Genomic DNA, 20,733 nt, shown 5'->3' with positions numbered 1-20,733 from the left:
ACAAAATTTCGTCTAAATTGGGCAACAATTTTAATTTTAAATCAAGTTTGAAACTTTATTTCTCAAAAATCAGAAAAAATTACATGAAATTCACATCATTAAAGCATACACGAATTCCATAATTTCACAAAAAACTAGAGTTTTCTTGAGATACAATTTAAAAATTTGATTTATCATCGTTCGCATCCTTTCAAATGCATTAGCAAACGCGTGTGCTGCCTGGCCTACATAATTCAATTACATTTCGGCAACCTGCTTATTATTTGCGCGAGGCATGTTGCTGGCGTGTTGCGGGCGAGTGGTGCCGGGGGTGGCGGACGCGAGCGTTATTGAATTGTGCGTGTCACTTTCACAAACAACCCACCACTCTCATTGGTTATGATTGATTTATTGTAGCTGCACGGTGCACGCGCTGCGACGAGCAGCAGGCGTCATTTGCGATACATCTGTGCTGTTGAGAGGCGAGGATCGAGAAAGCGTATTGTTCCTCTGCTGGCCTTGTTTCCTTCAACAATTTGCATCGCACTCGCGAGGATGCACGCTTGGGAACTGAGCAGAGATCCGATTAATCGTGCTATTGTTGCGTATATCCACGTCAAATTCAATGCGTCTTGGGCTGACAATGAATGAAGAACCTGCATATAGTGAGGGAAAATTGAGTTATACGATCTTATATCCGTGATGGCTTGAGAGTTAAATCAACTCATCTTTGGCACATCAGTGCTGTGAAAAAAATATTCAGTTTTATTATTGATTGGTTTAAATAAAACACTTTTAATTATTCTTGACCAATCAGCATTAGTCAGGAACGTGTAAAACTATAAGAAATTACTCTTTTTCTGTGATAATTACGATGTTCAAACCATCATGAGTTTTTAAGCAGTGACGCATTTCAAAAACCGATTATTCCAGGAAAACCACTATATCGATCATTTAATCAGGATTTTACCTGAAAATCTCAGACTTAACGATTTCCCCCCGCCTTCTTTTTTAATATTTCTGGGAACCATGCACATCCCAATTAATTTGAACGTTTAGATGAAACTCAGCATATTTACGGATAATTTTTTTAACAGATGTTATATGTGACACAAATTATAGCAAATAGCTGACAGTTGTCATTTAAACTCGATAATCCTGTTTCCTTTTTTAAGAACCAGCCAATAATTAAGTTAAATTGGCTTTTCAAAACAAATTTTTCCTAAAACATATTAAATATAATCATCAAACAACCTCAAACAAAAAACCCTCGCTTGTTGATGACAATTAACTTCATTGACAATTGAATAATGTTTTGAACCTAATTGAGACATCAATTGCTTAGAAGTGTGCGAGCTTTTGTAGCCTGCAAGCCAACAATTAACGGTCACGTTTGGCCTCAATCCATTCCAAGCCAATTACAACAGTGGATTAAACATTCAAGCCTAATTAATCACAAGTTGCAAGGCTTATTAAGACCCTTTATACGACTAACTCTGTGCGGTTTTCTATCAGCACCCAGGTCTTTCCGGTGGGTGAAGTGAAAGCCGCTCCTTTATTTACCCTCCTTCAAATAAATTACCCTCTCGTGTACGTGAAGGGCCGAATTTACGAGCGGCTCGTCCATTTTCGACCCGGGTGATTCAACAAAATGCCAATAAATCCGGAGGCACCAACAAGTAACAACCCAACCAGCAGGCCGAAATTCGATTGTGTGAAAAATCTAGCGTTTTAATTGAGCCCCCTAAGGCTGTTACCGGAACACGAAACTCCAGCCGGAATTGCCGTCACTTTCACTGCATCGATCTGCGATGGTGCAGGCGGCCTAGGAAGAGCACACGTATTGACAGCCAAGTTGAGCGTGAATGATAAACAAGCATGAATATAATCTCGCTGTAGAATAGCGGCACAAAACATAACTGCTGCTGTTGCTGCGATTTTCTGGCACGCGTTTGCATTTTTACGATGACAGCCATCAGCCGCAGCGAAATATTGCCAGAGAAAATTTCAAAAGATCCTCGAATACACGCACGCTGTCCCTGAGGGGAAAGAGATTTGAGCTTTTCGAGTTCTTTGTTTCACGCGCGTTGTTTGTCAAAGAAACAAGCTTTATCCTCCATCGTACACATTCACACACAGGATTTGGAACTTGAAAAAGCATTTTGAAGGCTAAAAAAAGATTTGGAAGGATGATTTCAAATGCTGTAACTTCACATTTCAAATTATTTCTTACAAAAATATCATGACACAAAGGAAAGCTAGAAAAATCTTCCGATAAAATATTAACTCACGATTAGCTGAGGTCAGGGTGATGTTTATTTCAAATTAATCGCAGAGAAGAAATTACTTTCTCGGATGTTTTTCCAGAGTGTTTAAAATCCAATTCAAGGTTTTCATTACATGTACTTTTTTAAGGAAATTTTCATTAAATAATTTGGCTTGCCACATCTCATGGAACGAGAGCAAAATTCTGATATTTTACCTTGAATTAGAGGATCCGAAATAATGTTGTTGATGGTGTTTAATGCTTTGGAAAGTGCCATTTCGTTCAATAATATTTGTGTGTCAAAGATGAATTGCTAGAGCCACCGTTGTGATGTGCAAAAAATAGCAGACTGATGATATTCGTTGAATCTGTTGGCACCGGCTTTTACCTGCAGAACGGCAATTTCGTCCTTGCTTACTCTGTTGCGAAATAGTAAAAGTTGGCAAGCACCGTTCTATTTTCAGCATCCATTTTGATCAGCATTATGTGTACCTGTTCCGGTGAGTTTGCGGGCAAACAGAAAAGTTCTCCCCGCCAGAAGCCTAGCAATCGACAGCCAGAGGAGAAATGAATCGATCTGCCAACTTTGCCTGCTCTCGACTAATATCAGTTTTTTGGGCACGCATGCGAAGCCACCAGATTCCAAAATTTCGAGTGTATCGGAACAAAAATGGAGCTCCAATTGATTAATTTAAATTAATACCGCAGGCAGAGGGAAAATTTATAGCACAGAAAATTCGATATTGTATTGCAATTTCAAACCTTTTCTGGCTTCCTAAAAACTACACCCAACATTTTACACTGTGTTAATTTCAATTTAATGTCCTGAGGTTTTGTATGTAATTTATTTCCTCCCTGCGGAATCAAATCACGCAACGATACATTTTCCTTTCTTGTCGGCTTCGTTGTTTTCAGCGAGTCGGTGGTGGAGCGAACGAATTCAATTCTACGACGCATCAAAGCAACTTTAAAGGAGCAATCGAGCAAACGAGATCTCGCTAACTCCAAGGCAAATGTTTATTTCGGCGCCGAGATCGGAATGAGAGGAAATTGGCCCGGCTTTGAGGGTGGCGTAATTTCCTCTCGTGCAGCTTCGCTCGCGGCCTGCGATTAGAAGCGAGTTTTGATTGGCAAATTCAATTCACCTCGCACTCTCATGGTTTATTCACAAGCACCGGACCTCTTTGGGTTTTTGGATTTCCCACGGGATAGAGGCGAGTAACAATCGATCAATGGCTACCGAACATTATTAATTATGCCGACTGTGACGGGTTGGAACTTGAAAAATGCGAGAACAGTTTGATAACTAATGTCTTTTGCAAGTAAATTTTTAGGATGCGTTTGTTTTATAAAAAATACTAATACAGTGTACAATGCAAGTAGCTAATTTACGGTTTGGGATCATGTCTTGCTCTACAAACAACCATTAAAACCTACGAAATCAACTCGGAACTATTACACTTGAAGAAAAATTAATTTTATTTTCAGAATGTAGAATACGTAAATTTAATAATTTCACCAAAGATCGAAAACGCCAAATCTCTAGTGTCCTTGTAAGTATAATTATTTGATAAATACCTAGAAACAATGAGGATAATATATTTTGCTCTACTTCACCGCATCATGACTGGAAGCGAAATGAAAGGCGATCATTTGCGGATAGCATAATACATAGCATGCCTTCCTTTCATTTTGCTGTCTTCAAAGAGACAAGGCGCATTCTGACTCTGGCGACGGCTGCCTCGGGGGACGATCGCGATCGCAAGAGAATAAAGGCATCTCTGGATTAACCGACGGGGCGATCGAACCGACGCACAGGCCCTAATTCCGCGCAAAAACCGGCTGTTCCAGCCGAGGCAGAGGGCAAAAAGAGGCTTTGTTAGAAAGAAATTCTGCACCGCGCCCCTCGGCGCTGGAATTTATCGCGGAATATTTCATTCCCTCCTTTGTTTCGCAGGCAACTGACATAGTTGTTCTTTTGAGGGGGCAACTGCGCTTCTCCGGCGGGAAAAAATCCTTAACTTTCCACCAGGCAAGACGTTGCACTGGCGGAAATTTTCCAAGCAGATTTTCTTAAGGCAAACATTTGATGAGGCGAGATTAAAAGCCCAAGGCGAGCAGCATAGGTCGATTTTGGCTCGAATTAATATACTCAAGCAGCTCGGCGGTTAGAGCAAAAAAAGCAGCCGCTCTCAGATTATCTGTCCAGATTGGCGGACCCGATGATCACCCAGTGAGAGCTGAACCGTCCAAATGGCCCAGAGCTAGCCATAAAGGAGACAGAAGGGGCAAGTATTCATGAAAACAGTGAGCAGCCTTATTTCCAATTTCTTTTGATAGACACATATCACCATCACCACAGAGGCGAAGCTAATTTTCTCTCAATGCACACCACTTCACTCCCAATCTGTTTTGTTTTTGGATCTTCAGAATCAGGATTCAAGATGATGCTTAAATAATATCAATAAAGAATCACAATAGAACCAAAAATCGGCTCAGCAAACCGCGGTAGAAACATAAAAATCAAGATTTAAAGAGTAAAAATCTTTGTTGTCGTATCTATCGCGATTGGCTGAACTGATTTTGGTTTACAGTATGTCAAATGAAATCAAGGAATGCATACAGTGTCAGGGGTTAATCTGCAACAACAGTGCAAGTTGCCTAAATTGTAATCAAACGGTAAAATTTTCGAGCAAAAGTTTTGAGTGCTAAGAGAGTGTGTAAAACTATTTGTAAGGTGATTCAAGCATTCAAGGACAGCTACGGTGGAAAAAAGCGCTGGAAAAAGAAAAAAATTATATTAAAACGAGGGGTGCAGGAGGGATGAAAAGGAGTGGAGGTTATCGCCTTTGAAACCTTTTTGGCTCGTCAAAGGGGAGCATCAGGATGAGTTTAATGGTGTTCTAAAAATTGTGTCACTTTTTCCTTAAAATATTCCTGATACCACGGCAAAACAATTTTAAAATTGAAAAATTGTCCTTGATAAAATTAATTGTTTTTTGGCGTTGAATGATTTATATTTTGCATGCTTCGTTCTTTGTCAAACACGGTGCAGATACATTTCTTTAAAGGAAGGACATTTCTTTAAAAGGAACAAATGTTTACCAATGAATTCATTGCCCTCCAGTTAATGATAGCTTCCCTTGAAAATCAACAGTTAAACATATGATTGAAGAAGTGTATCAGAGGAGCAACGCATGTTCCCTCCTCCCGCTGATTGTGCTTGGGAGCTTTGTTCCGATGGCACAGAGCAAAAGTTTTAAGTGCCGGCGAAAACAGGCGCAATAAAACGCCAAGACATGATATGGGATGACGAGCACGGCTGTAATTGCGTCGTCTTGGGGCGAGGCAGCCCCATTCTTCCTTATCACGCGCGCGCGCCCGGCAATAACTCGGACCGCAGCGCGAGAGACTCATATTTTAGCAAATTAGGGCTTAGATAATTTAAGCCCGCAGTCCCTCTTCAAGCGCAACTTTTTGAACCACCGCAAAAAGTATGGAGATTCATTATTAACGCGTTTGCAGCAAAACGCTTTTCGATGCAAGATGTTTTTGGCCGCTTGACCCAACTTCAGCTTTTTCCCTTTCTTTCACAATTCTCCATCATCAGTCAACGTCAACGCAACGATCGAAATTCTTCGCTCTTTCCTGGCACACGAGAAAAATTGTTTCTTTCAAGATGGAAAAGAGAGAACGATTTATTTTGCATGCTGCTTATTGTTGCGAGCTTTTGAAATCGTCTGCAAGAGTGTTGATGGTTTCGAGTGGACTTTTCTTGTCTTCGCCAAAATTTAAAAAGGATTTGGCGGTGAAAAAAAAACAATATCTTCAAATATCAGGACAAAAACGATCAATTTTTTATGTTTCTGTACAGGTGTTGTAGATTACCTTTGTCATAGAAATTTCTAAAAAACTTAATTCTCTTACAAAATGTTCTAACGAAATTAAATCGTTCACAAAACATAAAATAAATCGAAAATGAAAGTTATCCCGGTAAATGACATGTATATAAAGGGTTAAATAATCCGAAGCAAAGTCTAAATTAGCTAGGAAACCGTTTAAACCCAAGTTCTAAAGTAAATAAACATTTAAATATATAAGTCGAACATTTTTTTAAAAAGCAGCTAAAACATCTAAAAATCACAATTCTAATAATAATTTTAATTGTTATATAAGGGTTTAAGGTTGAACTTTATATTTTATTTAAGCTACTACTATTTTTTATAGGGCACGAAGGAAAATAATAATTGATCAAGAATAGTATTATCCTTCTGAAGAGAATAAATCTTGTCTTCTGCGCATGATTTGCTTTGTCCTCGTTTGCAGTGACCCGTGGCCTTTGCAACTCGTTCAAATGATTATTATTTTATGATAGACGCTAGCTTTTTTCAACTCGTTTGAAATCTGATTAACTTCTTTCTTTTTAACGAGTGCCCACTGGGACGCTAGAAAACGTGACAGATGCAGAAAACTCTCATTGTCGCTGCGGACACCTTTTAACTCGGGTGGAGTTGGAAAAAAGGGCTGGCTGGCGCCCTTCGAAGGCGCTGGAAGACTTGATTTATCGATTGGCGTTATTTAAGTCAACACGCAGTCAAAGGGAAGTATGGTGCCTCCGCCTCGGGATTAAAAATGAGACAGGACCCTTTTGTTGTCTTCCACTCTGATCGTAAACAAAAATTCTATATATGCTCAAGAATATGTAAATTGTGGCACGTCTCCGCAGACAACAACAGCGTCAGGCGAAAAGTCAGCATTTATTCCGATAAATCAGGAGTCACCCGCATCTCGAATTTATGACTCGTCTGATTTAACTTTTATCGCCCAATCAAAGACGAAATGAGAAGGACGAAAAAACAGTCAACGCGCAGTAAAAGAAGGTGTTTACGCGTTTGTTGCGACGGGTTTAACGCTTTGAGAGCTATAAAAGTGAAATCATCTTCAGATTGGACTCACCTGATGGTAGAGCGGTGCATTGGAGTCGTTCCTCGCCCAGATGACAGGCACGGCGGCGGCCCCAGCGGCCATGACGACGCCACGAGCGGCCGCCCCCGAGCCAACTACCAGCGCAGCAACCACCCGGTGACGCTCAAGGGCCGCGCAAAAATCACGAATCGCGCCGTCCATGCTGCCACTGGGCCTGTTGAGAACCGACAAAATCGATTTAAGATTAATGCAAATTGGATGTTTGCAAAAAGTGACGTTGCATCATAATTAATCACATCTCAACTGGAAACCAATTTTCGCCTTTATGAGAAGGGTTGGGATTTTAAGATGTTTTTTTTCCAGAAAAATATTAGGATTTTGGGTTTAACTAATCTTTTAGGTCAATATTCTGACCAAAATATCACTTGTTAGTAAGAGATTGCCTATTAATTTCGATTTTATTGTTGTAAAAGAGATTTTCATGTTGCATTCAGGTATTTTTTCTCAATGAAAAATTTACAAAGACGCTAAAAATCATAATTAATTTTATATAGTGATCTTATTGCAGCTAATTGGTTTATTATCGAAAATTTTGTATGCCAAGAATAACAGGCATCTAAATTTACAAAAATTATAGTACCAGAAAATTGAGCGATCTGAGCAAATTTCAAGTTGAAGATGAGCTCTAAAGCATTTAGACGGTTTGAAGTAGTGTGACTTTTAAGTCTTAAAATTGCATAATTCGTGTTCGTTTGATGGCTAAATGAAAATCAGACGAGCAGAAAATAACATTCGACCGTCTAAAATCTCAACCCTGTAAACGAGCTTCCGCGCGGTGATAATCGTTCACGCCCCGGCTCAGCGGATTAATAACTTTATTTTACAGCGACACGCCTCTACGAGTTACACAGAGTAAAATGAGCAAATTAGCCTGAATAAAAGAGGGACTCTGCGGCCTAGACAAACATTCGCGCGGAAAATAGCATTTGCTCCTGCATTTGCAAAAACCCGTGCGCAGAAAAAATCGATTTCACACTTCTCCGCGAACGGGGAAGAATGCGTGTCACACCGCAAATATTTGCGCGCCGCTTCCCTCTTTGTGTGAGGATTGAATTTGCGCGTCTCCAGGGTGGCAGCAGCTAGAAATGATGAAACCCCCATTTTAAGGCAAAGCACGCACTTGCCACTCCCGATCGGCACCTGCTCCCTAACTGGTTTCTCCGTGCGCGTTTCCAGTCGAGAGAAAATAAAAACGAATAAGATATGCAAACCAACCTGCTGCTGTTCGAGATGTTAAGTTCGTCTTCGCCAACGGGCAGGGACACCAGCGCCAGGGTGACATTCACCTCGCGCAGGATGTCCCGGTTGAGGACGCTGAAACCGCGGTTCAGATTCTTCATTAGCGCTGGTGACTCGCCAACGTCAAAGACGGCCGCCACGTTGATCGTCACAGCGGACACGCCACCTTCGAGAAAAAATTTTTTAACTAATTTTTTTAAGCGGATAAAAACGGAACATACGCCAGATATGACCACAAGGCACTTAAATCTAACTAATTTTGGTTTAAAAATTCATGAAAATGTAGGATTTAATGGTCACGATTTTAAAGGGGGACTACTTTGGTGGTATGATAGTCAGTGTTAGGACCAAAATATTAAAAAAAATATTAAAAGAGGCACCGGAATTTTTTTTTTTGAGAGAACAGTCGATTTCTGAGGGTCGAATCAGGTTACGCAACTGAAACATAATATACGGTCTAAAATTCAACACGACATGCCAAATATCGGTGGAAACGTAAAAACACTTATTTTAGCGGTTTTTGGCATCAACCTAGCACAAAATGCTGCAAGAATGCCGGTGGCCAATCAGATAAGGGAGCGGTTATCTGGTTGGCTTTTTGTCTTAGCGTACATACCAAAGATCGAGACAGCAGCGCCACAGCGACAACCAGCGCAATTAAGCAACAAGGTTACCTGCTGGCTGACCTGCGCTGGCTGTTGCTGCATTCTCGATCTTAGGCCAGGACCAATTTAAGAACTCTTATTGGAAAATTGGCAATTTTCGCTAGGTCAAGACCATATAAGTGCTAAACGATCTTTTACGTTTCCGCCTATTTTCGGTACATCGTGTTGAGTTGTTGACCGAGTGATTCGGCTGCCAAATCTAAATTGCCCCTCAGAAATCGATTGACACTCTCAAAAATGAAAACCTTTTGAACCCCAACGAGGATAAGTGCGTTTCATTCTACCTTCAGGACATTATCAGATTTCTCATCAACTTTTAAATCAATAATTCTTTGAGGTCTTGGACGAATTGTAACTGAGAGTCTTAGTGGGACGAGAAAATAGGTGCAAAAAACTCACGTGTAAGAGCGAGCAACGAAGAGGTCGCCAGCAGCAGAGCGGCGAACATGCCGAGGGGCGGCCTCATGAGGCGGCCAGGCGAGTTAGCGTCTGCGCAGGTCGGGCGCCGGCATCAGCGATGGGTTGCAGGTCGGGTACACCCCTCGGCTTCCCCGGAGGCCGGCGGCCAAGGCGGGGGCCACGCAGGCGGCCACGATCCGCCGTGCAGAATCCAGCATCGCGCCTCGATCTGCGAGCATGGACGAGACAAGACACAAGAGCGGGTTAGATTTGCAACCAGAGATAAGGGAAACATTAGAGGTGGGGAGATTTATTGGAAAAGTTGCTCCTCTCGCAGCGGCGGCGGCGGTGCAGCCAACAAAGTTTTAAGCTGAAAAGACGACTGCCGCCGAGACTTTTTGTATCGGATCAAAATATTTATGGGATGCGAGGGCGCGGCTTGAATACGGCAGAGTGGATTTTGTGCTGAAAAGAGGCATTAATTAATTTTGCCTGGGAGTAAACAGGCCTCGCATATTTGCGAGTGTGTGTTTGCGGCGTGTTTTCCTCGGCAAGTCTTTTCTTCGCTCTTTTCCCGCCTCCTTGAAAGGGTGCGATCACGGGGAAGGCAGAAAAGTGTGACGTCAACACACGCCGCACCAAGTCACATAAAAAGTCGCAATTCATCATCGTGGAGTGCGAGTTTCTTCAAAATAGTGGCCTCCTCAAAGGGACGGGACGTGAGTGCGCCGGCTGGTTGTTTGCCTCTCAAGTTAAGCAACATGTAACTTCGTCTCGACCAAACCAGTGTGATGGCCGAACCGTAGATTTATTTCTTTCGGATGGCTTACATTTGGGAGACAAAAACTGCCATAATTTTCTTTCATTTCTGCAGATAGTGCAGACAAAAGGTATTTTTTTAACCTCTGCTCAGCACTTTCATGGGCTATAAGCTCACCAGGCCCCAATAACACCGCAGAGCAGAGGAGCTTGGGCCCAATGTGGCCTCCCAGCACTGAGGTCTTTTATTGAAATGCCAGAAATTCGTTCCTAAGGCCGCTGGAAAAGGTGTGAAAATCAGCAAGATGCGAGTCGGCGCCGGTGCGCCTCCCAGCCCGTCGAACTTTTTGAGCATTTCAAGCTGATAGCCGATTAACCAACCAGCACCTCTTGCTTTCTCTGGAAATGCTCACATATCTATCCAATTGCCGTGACACTCTTAGGAATGCCTTAAAAATACGAGCCAGCAAGCTGTTTTGTACAGGAATAATACGACAGTCGCAATTATGGCTGTCCGCAGTGAAACATTTTCGGCATGCACATTTATTAGACTAGCAATTTTTTTATTTGCTTTTTTATCCCTATCCGAGGACCGGGCATGGCGCGCACTGAGCTATAGCACGAATGCTGAAACCCCGGGTCCCAATAACACCGCGAACGGATAACATGGGCGCACCAGGCCGCACAGGGACCCAGCCCACTGAAGGGCCACTTGCCTCCGCACCGAGGACTTTTTTTAAACGCTAGACATTCGTCCCGTGAAGCCAAATCACGCATGCTGGAAAGGTGCAAACCAGCAAGTAGCGAGTTTGCCTAGAGTTATGCAGCCGGCATTTCCGGTTTTATTGTTCGCTTTCTCTAAAGTGTACCCTAATTACATGGCTCTGAAATGCAAAGTGTTTTCTCGTATTGCTGCAACACTTTGAACCCCTGGCAGGCACGCCCAGGTAATTTTGCGCAATATTATTATTTTCCCCTTTGCAATTCTTCCACTTTTAGCCCTGTTGCTAAAGGGATTATTTTCTCTTTAAGCCGCGCCCAGCTCTAATAATAATTGTAATTTCATACTCAGCAGTAATGTAATCCTCGACCCTTTTTCACCGGTGTTTATATCTCTTGTTTAGTCAGACACGGAAGCTGGTTGGCACCGGTTACATATTTTGGTTCTCGCGCTGCGGGCTGCGAGCTGCGAGAGAGCAATGTTGTTTCAACAGTCTGCCGGCGACCAAACGAACGGCAGAGGCCCATGAATAAATTATACTCCGACGGCGCTTTGTGCCCTCTTGCGAAGCCAAGTGAACAAACCTATTCGGCACGCAGCGCATAATACATAACTGCCGATCTACGGTTTGATTGTTTGGACGGCGAGCCCGCGGCCGAGAAACTGTTGCGACGGGTTTCTTTCTGCTCTAAAATCTCGTGTCGCGGCTCAAATATTCGATTAAGCGCTCTCTCCCGCGAATCGAGCCTCTCGTTCTTGCAGCGCGCTATCTGAGCCCCTCCATCTACGTTCACGGTACGAAACGGGCGTCGTTTCAGCCGACAGGGCTCCATTTCTCACGCCACGCGCCTTCCTCCTAGGAGCTCCTGAAAGAGGCTTAAAAACCAGAAAAAAATGCCCCTTGCAGAATTCAAAGCCTTAAAACTACTTTTTTAAAGAACCTTTTTCGTTCTTAAATTAGTGCAATAAAATTGCTATTGACACGGACCAAGCTAGAGTCCTGTTCAAATATATTACACCGCATATTAAGGCTCATAAGTTTTTTTGTTATGTTTAATCAAATTGTAATATATCAGGTTCAATGAAATTTGAATTGATATTTAAGGGATTTGAAAAAAAATCAATTTTACTCAAAATTGAGTTAACCGTGTTGATAAAATGACTGCATTTTTTTAAATTTTGGCAATTTGATATCTAAACACACATGCTTTAGAAATTCTGTAAAAAGCAACCACTGGAAGAAACCATAGCTTGCGGTGCGTGGAATCCTGGATATTAAAAAAGGATGCTTGACACTTAGCCGCAAAGCCTGAGAAAATCATAAAATTTAACGATTTAAAATTGTGAATTTCAGGTAAAATCTTGATTGAACGGTCAATTTTTCTCGTTTTGTAGAAATGAACATTAAAAAGATCTAATATAACAAATGTTAAATTATCAAAAATAATAATTGCAACAAAAGAAAACGTCATGTCTAAAAAACTAATTTTAATTGATTAAAAAGTATTATTTTTTTAAGTAAGTTAGTGTATAATATCTCTTTTCTTGGACTTGATCTTCTCGGACAGACTTAGGTTCCCCTGTGCGGATAAGAGGCTTGAAAAATATTTTCCTCCACGCCGGCGGAGGCGGCCCATTCCATCGACTCTCAGCATCTTCGCGGGCTCATTAATTAGCCCTAAAAGTCGGCGCGTGTTTGCCTTGGTAGCAAGAAAAAAAGTTGCGGTAAATTCCCCGAGTTTATGTAACGTGCATTATCCCGTCCGCCGCTCTGACAGATGGAATGCGAGCCCAACTTCTACGGTGTATGCACACACTGAATAACGAAAATAGCTACTGGCGAAATTTCCAACCGCACATGTTTGCTGATGAAAAATAATAATAATAATAATAAATAACTCTCTTTGGAATGTCTCCAGGGGGACGTGACAAAATCGAGGTTTCAGCTATTTATTGATCGCTTTTACCAACCATCCTGTTTATTTTTCATCGCTCACTCCTCTGGCATGTAACGAATTTTATCCTTATCCCTCCTAAAAGCATTCGTTGAAAACGCGCATTGTTGTTATGGAAAAATCTCGTCCTGGTGCAATCGTTACGGGAGGGAGGAAATACATATAAACTTTGAACTTGACTTTCATATAAAATATACATATCTCATGAATGCTCAGCGACGTGTACGTTCCATTACGCTTGCTATCCAAAAAGCTTTAGTCCAATTTGAGCTGATTTCACGTACAATTTTGGTAGTGAGTTCATTGCTTAAGCAGCGAGAGAACCGAAGGAAAATGAATTAATTTAATGGTGTTAGCGTTAGCATCTTGAGGAGCTTCAAAGGAGTTAGATTTATTAACAAACCGTTTTAAAAATTAGTTTTTGAGCCACTTTTCTTCGTTCCATAAAGATAATTTTTAAGGGCATAGACTCTATTTTATAATAGGTATAATATAGTCTCTTTTATAATACGTTAATAGCATGCTACAGTAATAAGCTGGAAAAATTTGTAAATTTTTAACATATTATGTTGGAAAATTTGTTGTTGGAAAAATGCCGTTTTTAAAATTAACTAGTATTTTTACTAGCAAATGATATGCAACTACCACCCACATAAAATTTTTAAATTGCTCAATTGGAAAAGTAGAAAATAAAATGAAATTAAAATTTGATCAGACTGCATTTTTTAATTTTTAGATATTTTTCAAGCCTCAGCAAGTCCCTAAAATTGCTGAATTGAGAAATTTCAACCAATGAACTTCGTACATCAAGTAGCATACATTTCATAAGTTCAATTACTAAGAGTTTCTTTGTTCGAAACCCAAACCCCCCGGAATTCCAGTAAAACAAATTAACCATCAAGTGGAGCCAAAATTAAATCCCTTTCTGGAAGGAACAAGGAAAAGCACGATTTTTATTCAGTCGTCTGCAGTAGCAGCAATAATTGCTGACGTTGGAAGGATCGGATTTTGCTAACTCGCTGCGACAGCACGTGCTCGGCGCGAACGCATAATGGGCGCTTTTGCAACTCCTTGACGGCAATGCAAATTCTGGCCGAGGTCAAAGGCGCGGCCGTTTGGCAACGCAGGCGGTGCCAGCAATAATAATCATTGCAGCCGCCCCACACTGCTCGGAGATGAATGGGGTTGGGAATTTGATACAACCAACTTACATTTCTAGACATTTGATGTTTTTGTTCACGCATTAAATAAGCACGAATTATGGAATTTTAAGACTTTTGAGCCATGTTTACAATCATCTAAAGCTACCAAAACCAGAAATTCGGTCAAGATCGTTCACCTTTTCGGATCGATTCTTTTTCCGAAAATTCAATTTTCCAGAAGAGTTTTTACTATTTTTGATTACTTTTAGCACCTGTACATTCTTCGCACAGGAAAATACGGTTAAATATTTATTTTGAACCTTATATATAGGCTCTTCAAATATTCAATGCAATATGACCAAGATTTTTTGCAGCAAATTTACAACCTTCTCTAAGTCGAAAAATCGGAAAGCGGTGGAGAAAAAAAATTGGCCTCCGTTCCTTTAAGCCGTTAAGCACTATCAAACTTCACTTTTTAAAAATTTGTCTGCCGCACCAAAATTCGGCTGCAGCCGGTTCAGATAGCCGCCCCATATATTATTTCACGAATGAGAACTCTTATAATAATAAATCGCTTAAAATAGGATTTATTTCTAAATGAAGCTCGAGAGCGTCTGAAAATCCCAACCCCATGACCTTGTGCAATTAAGGTTGCCGGCCGGCCGGCCTGACGAGCAAGTTGTGGACCAGATGCGCGCTGATATTCGTCGCAGACTCCGTGACGCGAATACGCGAGTTGGGCATGGCGCGCGGAAGCGATATTTCAAAACAACGAAATTCTGTGCTCAAAAGGCAAGAAAGGATGGAGTCGCTATTTGTTCTCGAAATTCCCGCGTGTGAGACGCCAGCAGCCGCCTCACCCATATATTCTTCTTTGTCTTTCTCGCGTTTTTACGCCAGAGCGTGAGTGATGAGACGAGTCGGGGAATATAGGGCATCCTCGAGTGCAGCTATAGGCGCAGTTTTGAAATACTTAAGCACTCGACAAAAACTACTACTCGCTTTGCTCTCTCGCTCTCTCCATTATACTTAGTTTTTACGCAACGTTTTTGCTGGATCTTTTAGAAGAAAATAACGAAACTGCTGCTTCCAATCAAATGCCACACGATGTTAAAAAAAAGTTGTGTGAACTTGAAAAAAATAAACATCATGAAATTAATGACGAAAACTAGATTTGGTTAAAAATTCTGCTGGTTTTTTAATATTTTCAAACTTCTGACTAAAGAAATTTTTTTGAATGAATGAATAATTTATTTAACTCAAAATTTTACAACAGACATTTATAAAAATAAAGTAAAAAAGCGTTCACAATTACATAATTTGATAAGCATATTTTATTTGGACTTTGGACGCATTTAGAATCAATGTATTTTCTGACCGTGTCAGCTACTTTTCGGCTCTTTGATGTGCAATATGTGTAGAAGGGACTGGATTATTTATCAGTTAAAAATAATTAAAAGAAGGCTATATAGAAGGCTTTAATTAACACAAGTCAGTGCATGTGACATTTTTATTGCTGGATAATGAAATAAAAATTTATTAACAACTATATGTTGTGCATTAAAATTGAATTTTTACTGCTAGAAATAATTTTCTCTATTATAAATATAACCGGTTCAAAATAGATTAAGCACAAGGGACCTGATTAGAACCTAAAACTCGGTTGTTCATGGACAATTTACCCAATTTAGATGTTTTTTAGCATTTTATTTCACGATTTTAGGTCACATGATTCGTGCTGCTGCTGCAACGATTAGAAGCCCTATTTATGATGCAATTTGCCATCGTCTCAGAGAGTGGTATTTTCTATGGCAGCGAGAAGAGCGATTTGCAAAATGAGCTTCATGTCGTCTAAAATCCTCCACCGCGGTGAGTGATGAGACGCCGGCATTACGGTAATTTACGTCTCTGCCGCCCGACAAAAAGACAAAAGACTTTGAGAATCCGTCATCTTGGCAAGCCGGAAATTCATCTCTGACGTCACAAGGCTGCTGCAGTGCGAACTCTCCTTAGTGCGAACCCCTGACGACGCGTCTGTCGCACCTCACTAATTACGCTACTCGAACTTTGCAGATAAACAAAGCAGGCATGCGGGTATGAGAATAAAATACCGAGCATCGGAACGAAAAGCTTTCACGTTGTTTAAAAAGCAAATAATGCATCCGCACGTGGCATACATTACTTACCTACTTGTGTCACAACCGCATTCAGCCAGACTTCACACAACTGTTCGACCGTTTCTTTTTTAAATCCAGTTTTCCCTTTTTCTATTTATGATTAATATTTTACCAAGTATTTGTGCTACAATCAATGACGAATTACCAAAAATTAAGTCACAATATTCTTCGCTCCCTAATTTTCCAGAAAGCCGTTTTAAAAAATTGACTTTTATTTACCAGCAAGTTATGCGACCAGCAGAATATTTGGAATTAGCCAAATGGAGCTTGAAAACTATGTCGGAAAAAAATCAAACTCGCTATATTTCTTCATCCTTATAATTTTTCTGTGGAAACATTTAGGAAGCATCACGAAATTTTGCAAAAGTATGAAAATCGAACATTATTCTATTCGTCTCTCTGAGCAGATTAAAAAATTGTAAAGTTAATTGTAATTAGACCACTATTCAAGTAATCATGGAAGTTGAAAAATTTTAACTACGGAGGCGTGCATCTAACGAACCATAATTAACCGTTAGTTAGTTTCCTACTTTTACACGCTTTAAAAACAATCGAAGAGCAAGTTAAGGAAAAAACACTGAACATTATTTTTGTCAATTTTCTGCCCTAAATTAAAATCCTGACACATGCATGCTGTTAGTAAATGCAAATAAAAAAGGGTAACGGTGTCACAAACTCTGTGGCAAATGGAATTTCAAAAATAAATCATTCAAATTTCGGAGCTACGTTAGTGCAAAGCAAACAATCTCGCATCAACAAACAAACGCAGAGGCTCAGCAGGCAAAGCTGCAGACGCGGCTTTAGCACTTTGCGAAAACAAAAATTTTACTCAGGGGATTGTCATTTAAGTCCAATGCTCGCAGGTGCGAACATTGCTGAAAAGCCGCATCGCAGCAAAATATTATGCGCGCCTGCAGCGGATTACACGCCATTCGTCCGCCCACACTTCACATAAACATTTCACACACGCATGTTTTGCCTTTCTAAACACACACATGGTTGGGCTTAGCGCCTAAAGGAATGATACGATGAAAAATTTTCAGTGAGAACCAGATAAAGTTTTCTAATTGATTTTCGCGCATGAAACAGTATGCATATTTAAATAAATATAACCTGACGGTGAATAAATTAATAAATATATTTCAAAATGATATCGCAATTTTTAATAATGTTTTTTTCGCTAACATTCGATAGTGTTTGATTAAAATTGACAAGTTGCCAAAGGAATTGTTGCTGTTTGTTATTTTTGGTTTTCTAGATGCACACATGCCTCCATAATATAAAAGTCAAAATCTTAACAGATTTCAATTTACCGTTATTTTTCAAATTTAGTTTAATTTTGAGTTTAAATTTTCTCTAAGATAAATTTTAAATCAAGCTTTATTTTAGATTTTCCCAATTTTTGCAGGTTTTCATAACTTTCTAGTAATTACAAGTAAATTTTTAAAACGGACTTCCTAGGAAATTGGAGAGAGGGAAGGTTTTTTGGAATATGTGAAAAATTTCTTCCTGTGACTAGTTTTCCGAATTTGCCAAGCTTTTCCTCAAGTTCCAAAAGTCGCTATATTTTATGCGAATATATTAAATGCTGTGGAGAAAATGAAGTGAATTCACGAAGTAATTTACATTTAACAGTTATTTAACATTAACTTGTGCTAATCGAATTCCAGTTTGACACACATGGCGCTCTTAATGTGGTTAAATATGCATGTGGATTGAGAGTATATGCTCTGGGCTTTGCCCGTGTATCGACCGCGGTCGGAATTCGCATTCACTCTACAAACACACTCAGTGGGTGCATTGTTCAAATACATTAGACGAAACCGCACTCGTCCGCCAATTATACATGCATGTAGTCGCGACTACTGGCCGGATCCCGGGCGTTCGGCTAATTCCTCAGACGATTCGGTGATGCCTGATGCCTGCAGGCGATAGGTTTGCGGTGCGAAGCATTGTGCTCAGCAGCCACACACCTCACCCAGTACAAGCTACAGAGGGTAGGGTTACCCACTGATTGATCGCATTTTTAAAGTTTCAAGAAGAATATTTTAAAGTGAATAGCAAAAAAATCATCGTCACTGAAAATTGGGAAAAAGCCAAAATTTTTTTCCAGGTTGCGTTTATATTTCGAAATAAAAACGCTACAAATTTTGCTTGCTTATCAAGTGGCAAGATGATCGTGATTTTTTTCACCCAGGAGCGAAATTTAGCTCATAATTCGTACACCCCGTTGGATAGATCGCGATGAGAGGAAACGAAATCAAGCGAAAAAAATCACTCACAATAAATCATTTAATTTTTCGAGAGATATATAAGGCAAATTCTTAAATTTAATATCGGTTGTCACTCAGTCCGTATTTGACTCGATAATATTTGGTATGCAATTTTTAGCATGTACAAAATAGAATTGATTGGAATTCTAATCCCTTAGCGGTTATAATGAATAACAAGTTGATGTCAGAGTTATTTAATTAAACTCGACCAGTCCACCCTACTTCATGAGTAGGCTCCACAAGACCAAATAAATAGAAAACGAGGACGAAGTCTTGTCATTCATTAACCTCTCTCAAGAATGCAACAAATCTCACGTGGAAATTCGTTTCTTAAGAATGGAATTGTAATTTATTTGCTTTAATTAAACATTTCTTTCTGTTCTAATTCATACCATGAAGCCTGTGAAGGGAAAACAGCGTGAGTTTGTAGTTTGCAAAAATAAAATATTTTCTGGCTTCCTGTACAACTTACTTAATGATATCATAGGAGGGAGAACTTGAGACAGTGAGTTAATTTTGGAGAGCAAAGTGCAAATGGCCTCGTAGCTGCGAGTAATCCCTTTTGCAGAGTGGCGGTAACAAAAAAATAACCTCGTGCCCACCGCAAGGAAACCAGATAGAGACCTAATTTCGGGGGAAGATTCCCTCTCATCGCGTTCTTCTGCTTGTTACTTTGTGTTGTGTCGCGCGCGCGGGAGGGAGCAGGGGGCAGCAAGCTGATTTTGCCGCAGTGCGTTTGGGACGCAAAATCGACGCCAATCAAGTCAGAGGAGCAGGCCGAGCGCAACAGAAATATTATTGAAACAAAACCAGCTAAATGGAAAACAATTATTCCTTTAGAAAACACACGGTTTTAATATTGCACTTTTTGCGACCACGATGGCCGCATAAAAATATCTCTGAATTATTCAAAATGCCACGGTGTGAGCTGGCACAAAACAAAGCCGGCAGGGCCCTTTTTTAAGGCACGCGCTGCTGTGCGTGCTAGTTTGGAATTTAATATCAACATGCAGTGCTCACTGTGAGTGTGGAGAGAAAGAGGGAGAGCTGCTCACACATAGCACAAGGAAAGTGCTTTACGCTCTGTGCAAAAACAAAAAAAGAGCACAGGGTCTGCCCGTAGCGGAATAATTTCAGCTTCATCTTTTCACAGCCTAAGCAGAACGGTCAAACGCAAACGTGAAGATCTGTTTCTTTCATAAATTTATTAGCAAAATCGTACAAGATCCTAAAAAATTGAGAATATATTGTTAAAATAATTCATATGTGACTTACAACAAACTTTTAATTACAATTATTTTCAATTTGAATCATGTAAAAATATATTTAGAAAAATGATCTGCAGTATTTGTATTGGTATGAGAATATTTTACGGATACATACAAATTTAAACATTTTACGTCGTAATTTGTCACTGATTCTTTTCATTGTGTAAAAAATATCAAATTTTATCAGTGTTAAAACTATTATGAAGTATGAGAAGGTTTTTTATTCAACTGGAAAACTCCATAGTGTCTTATAAATGTCCAAAAAGATCTTCTAAAAATTTCAAAATATATAGAATCTTCAAAATAGATTCACGGAGATTTTAATCTACCAAAAATCATCACAAAATTGATCGAAAATCGTAATTAAAATTTTTTTTGATTGCTTGCGTCCGTATCGTATCACTAAAAAATAGTGATAGAAATATTTTCGACCGGTATTTTATGTTTATATCACAAAAGTGTACTCGTTTGATGCAAAAAATTGCTTTTAAATCCATATAAAGCATTAAATTTTACCGTCTGCCGACTCTTGCAGAGAATGATTCAGGTTTTGCGCTGCGCACTGACTGTCGCCGGTGCGGTTGGATTTGACAAGTTCCAATGCTCGTGCGACAGTTGTTGTGAATTTATGAATCGAGTTGCAATGCGGCACGAATTCGGCGAGGGGTGGGCGAGCCAAAATCGCGACACAGGCCTGAATGCGAATTATGCGAAATCGATGGCGCATTCCGCTAACGGGTCAAATGGCAGCAGCTCTTGCCTTCCGCACCCTATCACTGATCCTATACGGGTCGTTGCTTAATTATAAATACACGCGTGTAGATAAGTTGTTGGGCTGTGAGCATGAGTGGCCTCGACAGTTCACGCCCACCATTTATTATCACACCAAGTTTTTCTTTAATTT

General features: G+C 40.2%; 1 protein-coding gene across 2 annotated transcripts in view; it reads right to left on the bottom strand.

The window, feature by feature from the left end:
* LOC135947805 (glutamate receptor ionotropic, NMDA 3A-like) overlaps positions 1 to 20,733 on the bottom strand; it is a 60,148-nt gene that overhangs the window by 26,139 nt on the left and 13,276 nt on the right. For both annotated transcript variants that reach the window (XM_065496746.1, XM_065496747.1), the window contains exons 2-4: positions 9,535 to 9,763; positions 8,447 to 8,636; positions 7,202 to 7,385 (exon numbers count right to left, since the gene is read on the bottom strand). In XM_065496746.1, coding sequence (XP_065352818.1) covers positions 7,202 to 7,385; positions 8,447 to 8,636; positions 9,535 to 9,601 — 441 coding nt within the window. In that variant the 5' untranslated portion in view covers positions 9,602 to 9,763. The remainder of the gene's footprint in view (positions 1 to 7,201; positions 7,386 to 8,446; positions 8,637 to 9,534; positions 9,764 to 20,733) is intronic.

The sequence above is a fragment of the Cloeon dipterum genome, chromosome 1 (assembly GCF_949628265.1).
Source record: "Cloeon dipterum chromosome 1, ieCloDipt1.1, whole genome shotgun sequence".
Taxonomy (NCBI): domain Eukaryota; kingdom Metazoa; phylum Arthropoda; class Insecta; order Ephemeroptera; family Baetidae; genus Cloeon; species Cloeon dipterum.
This window is presented reverse-complemented; position numbering and strand designations above follow the sequence as displayed.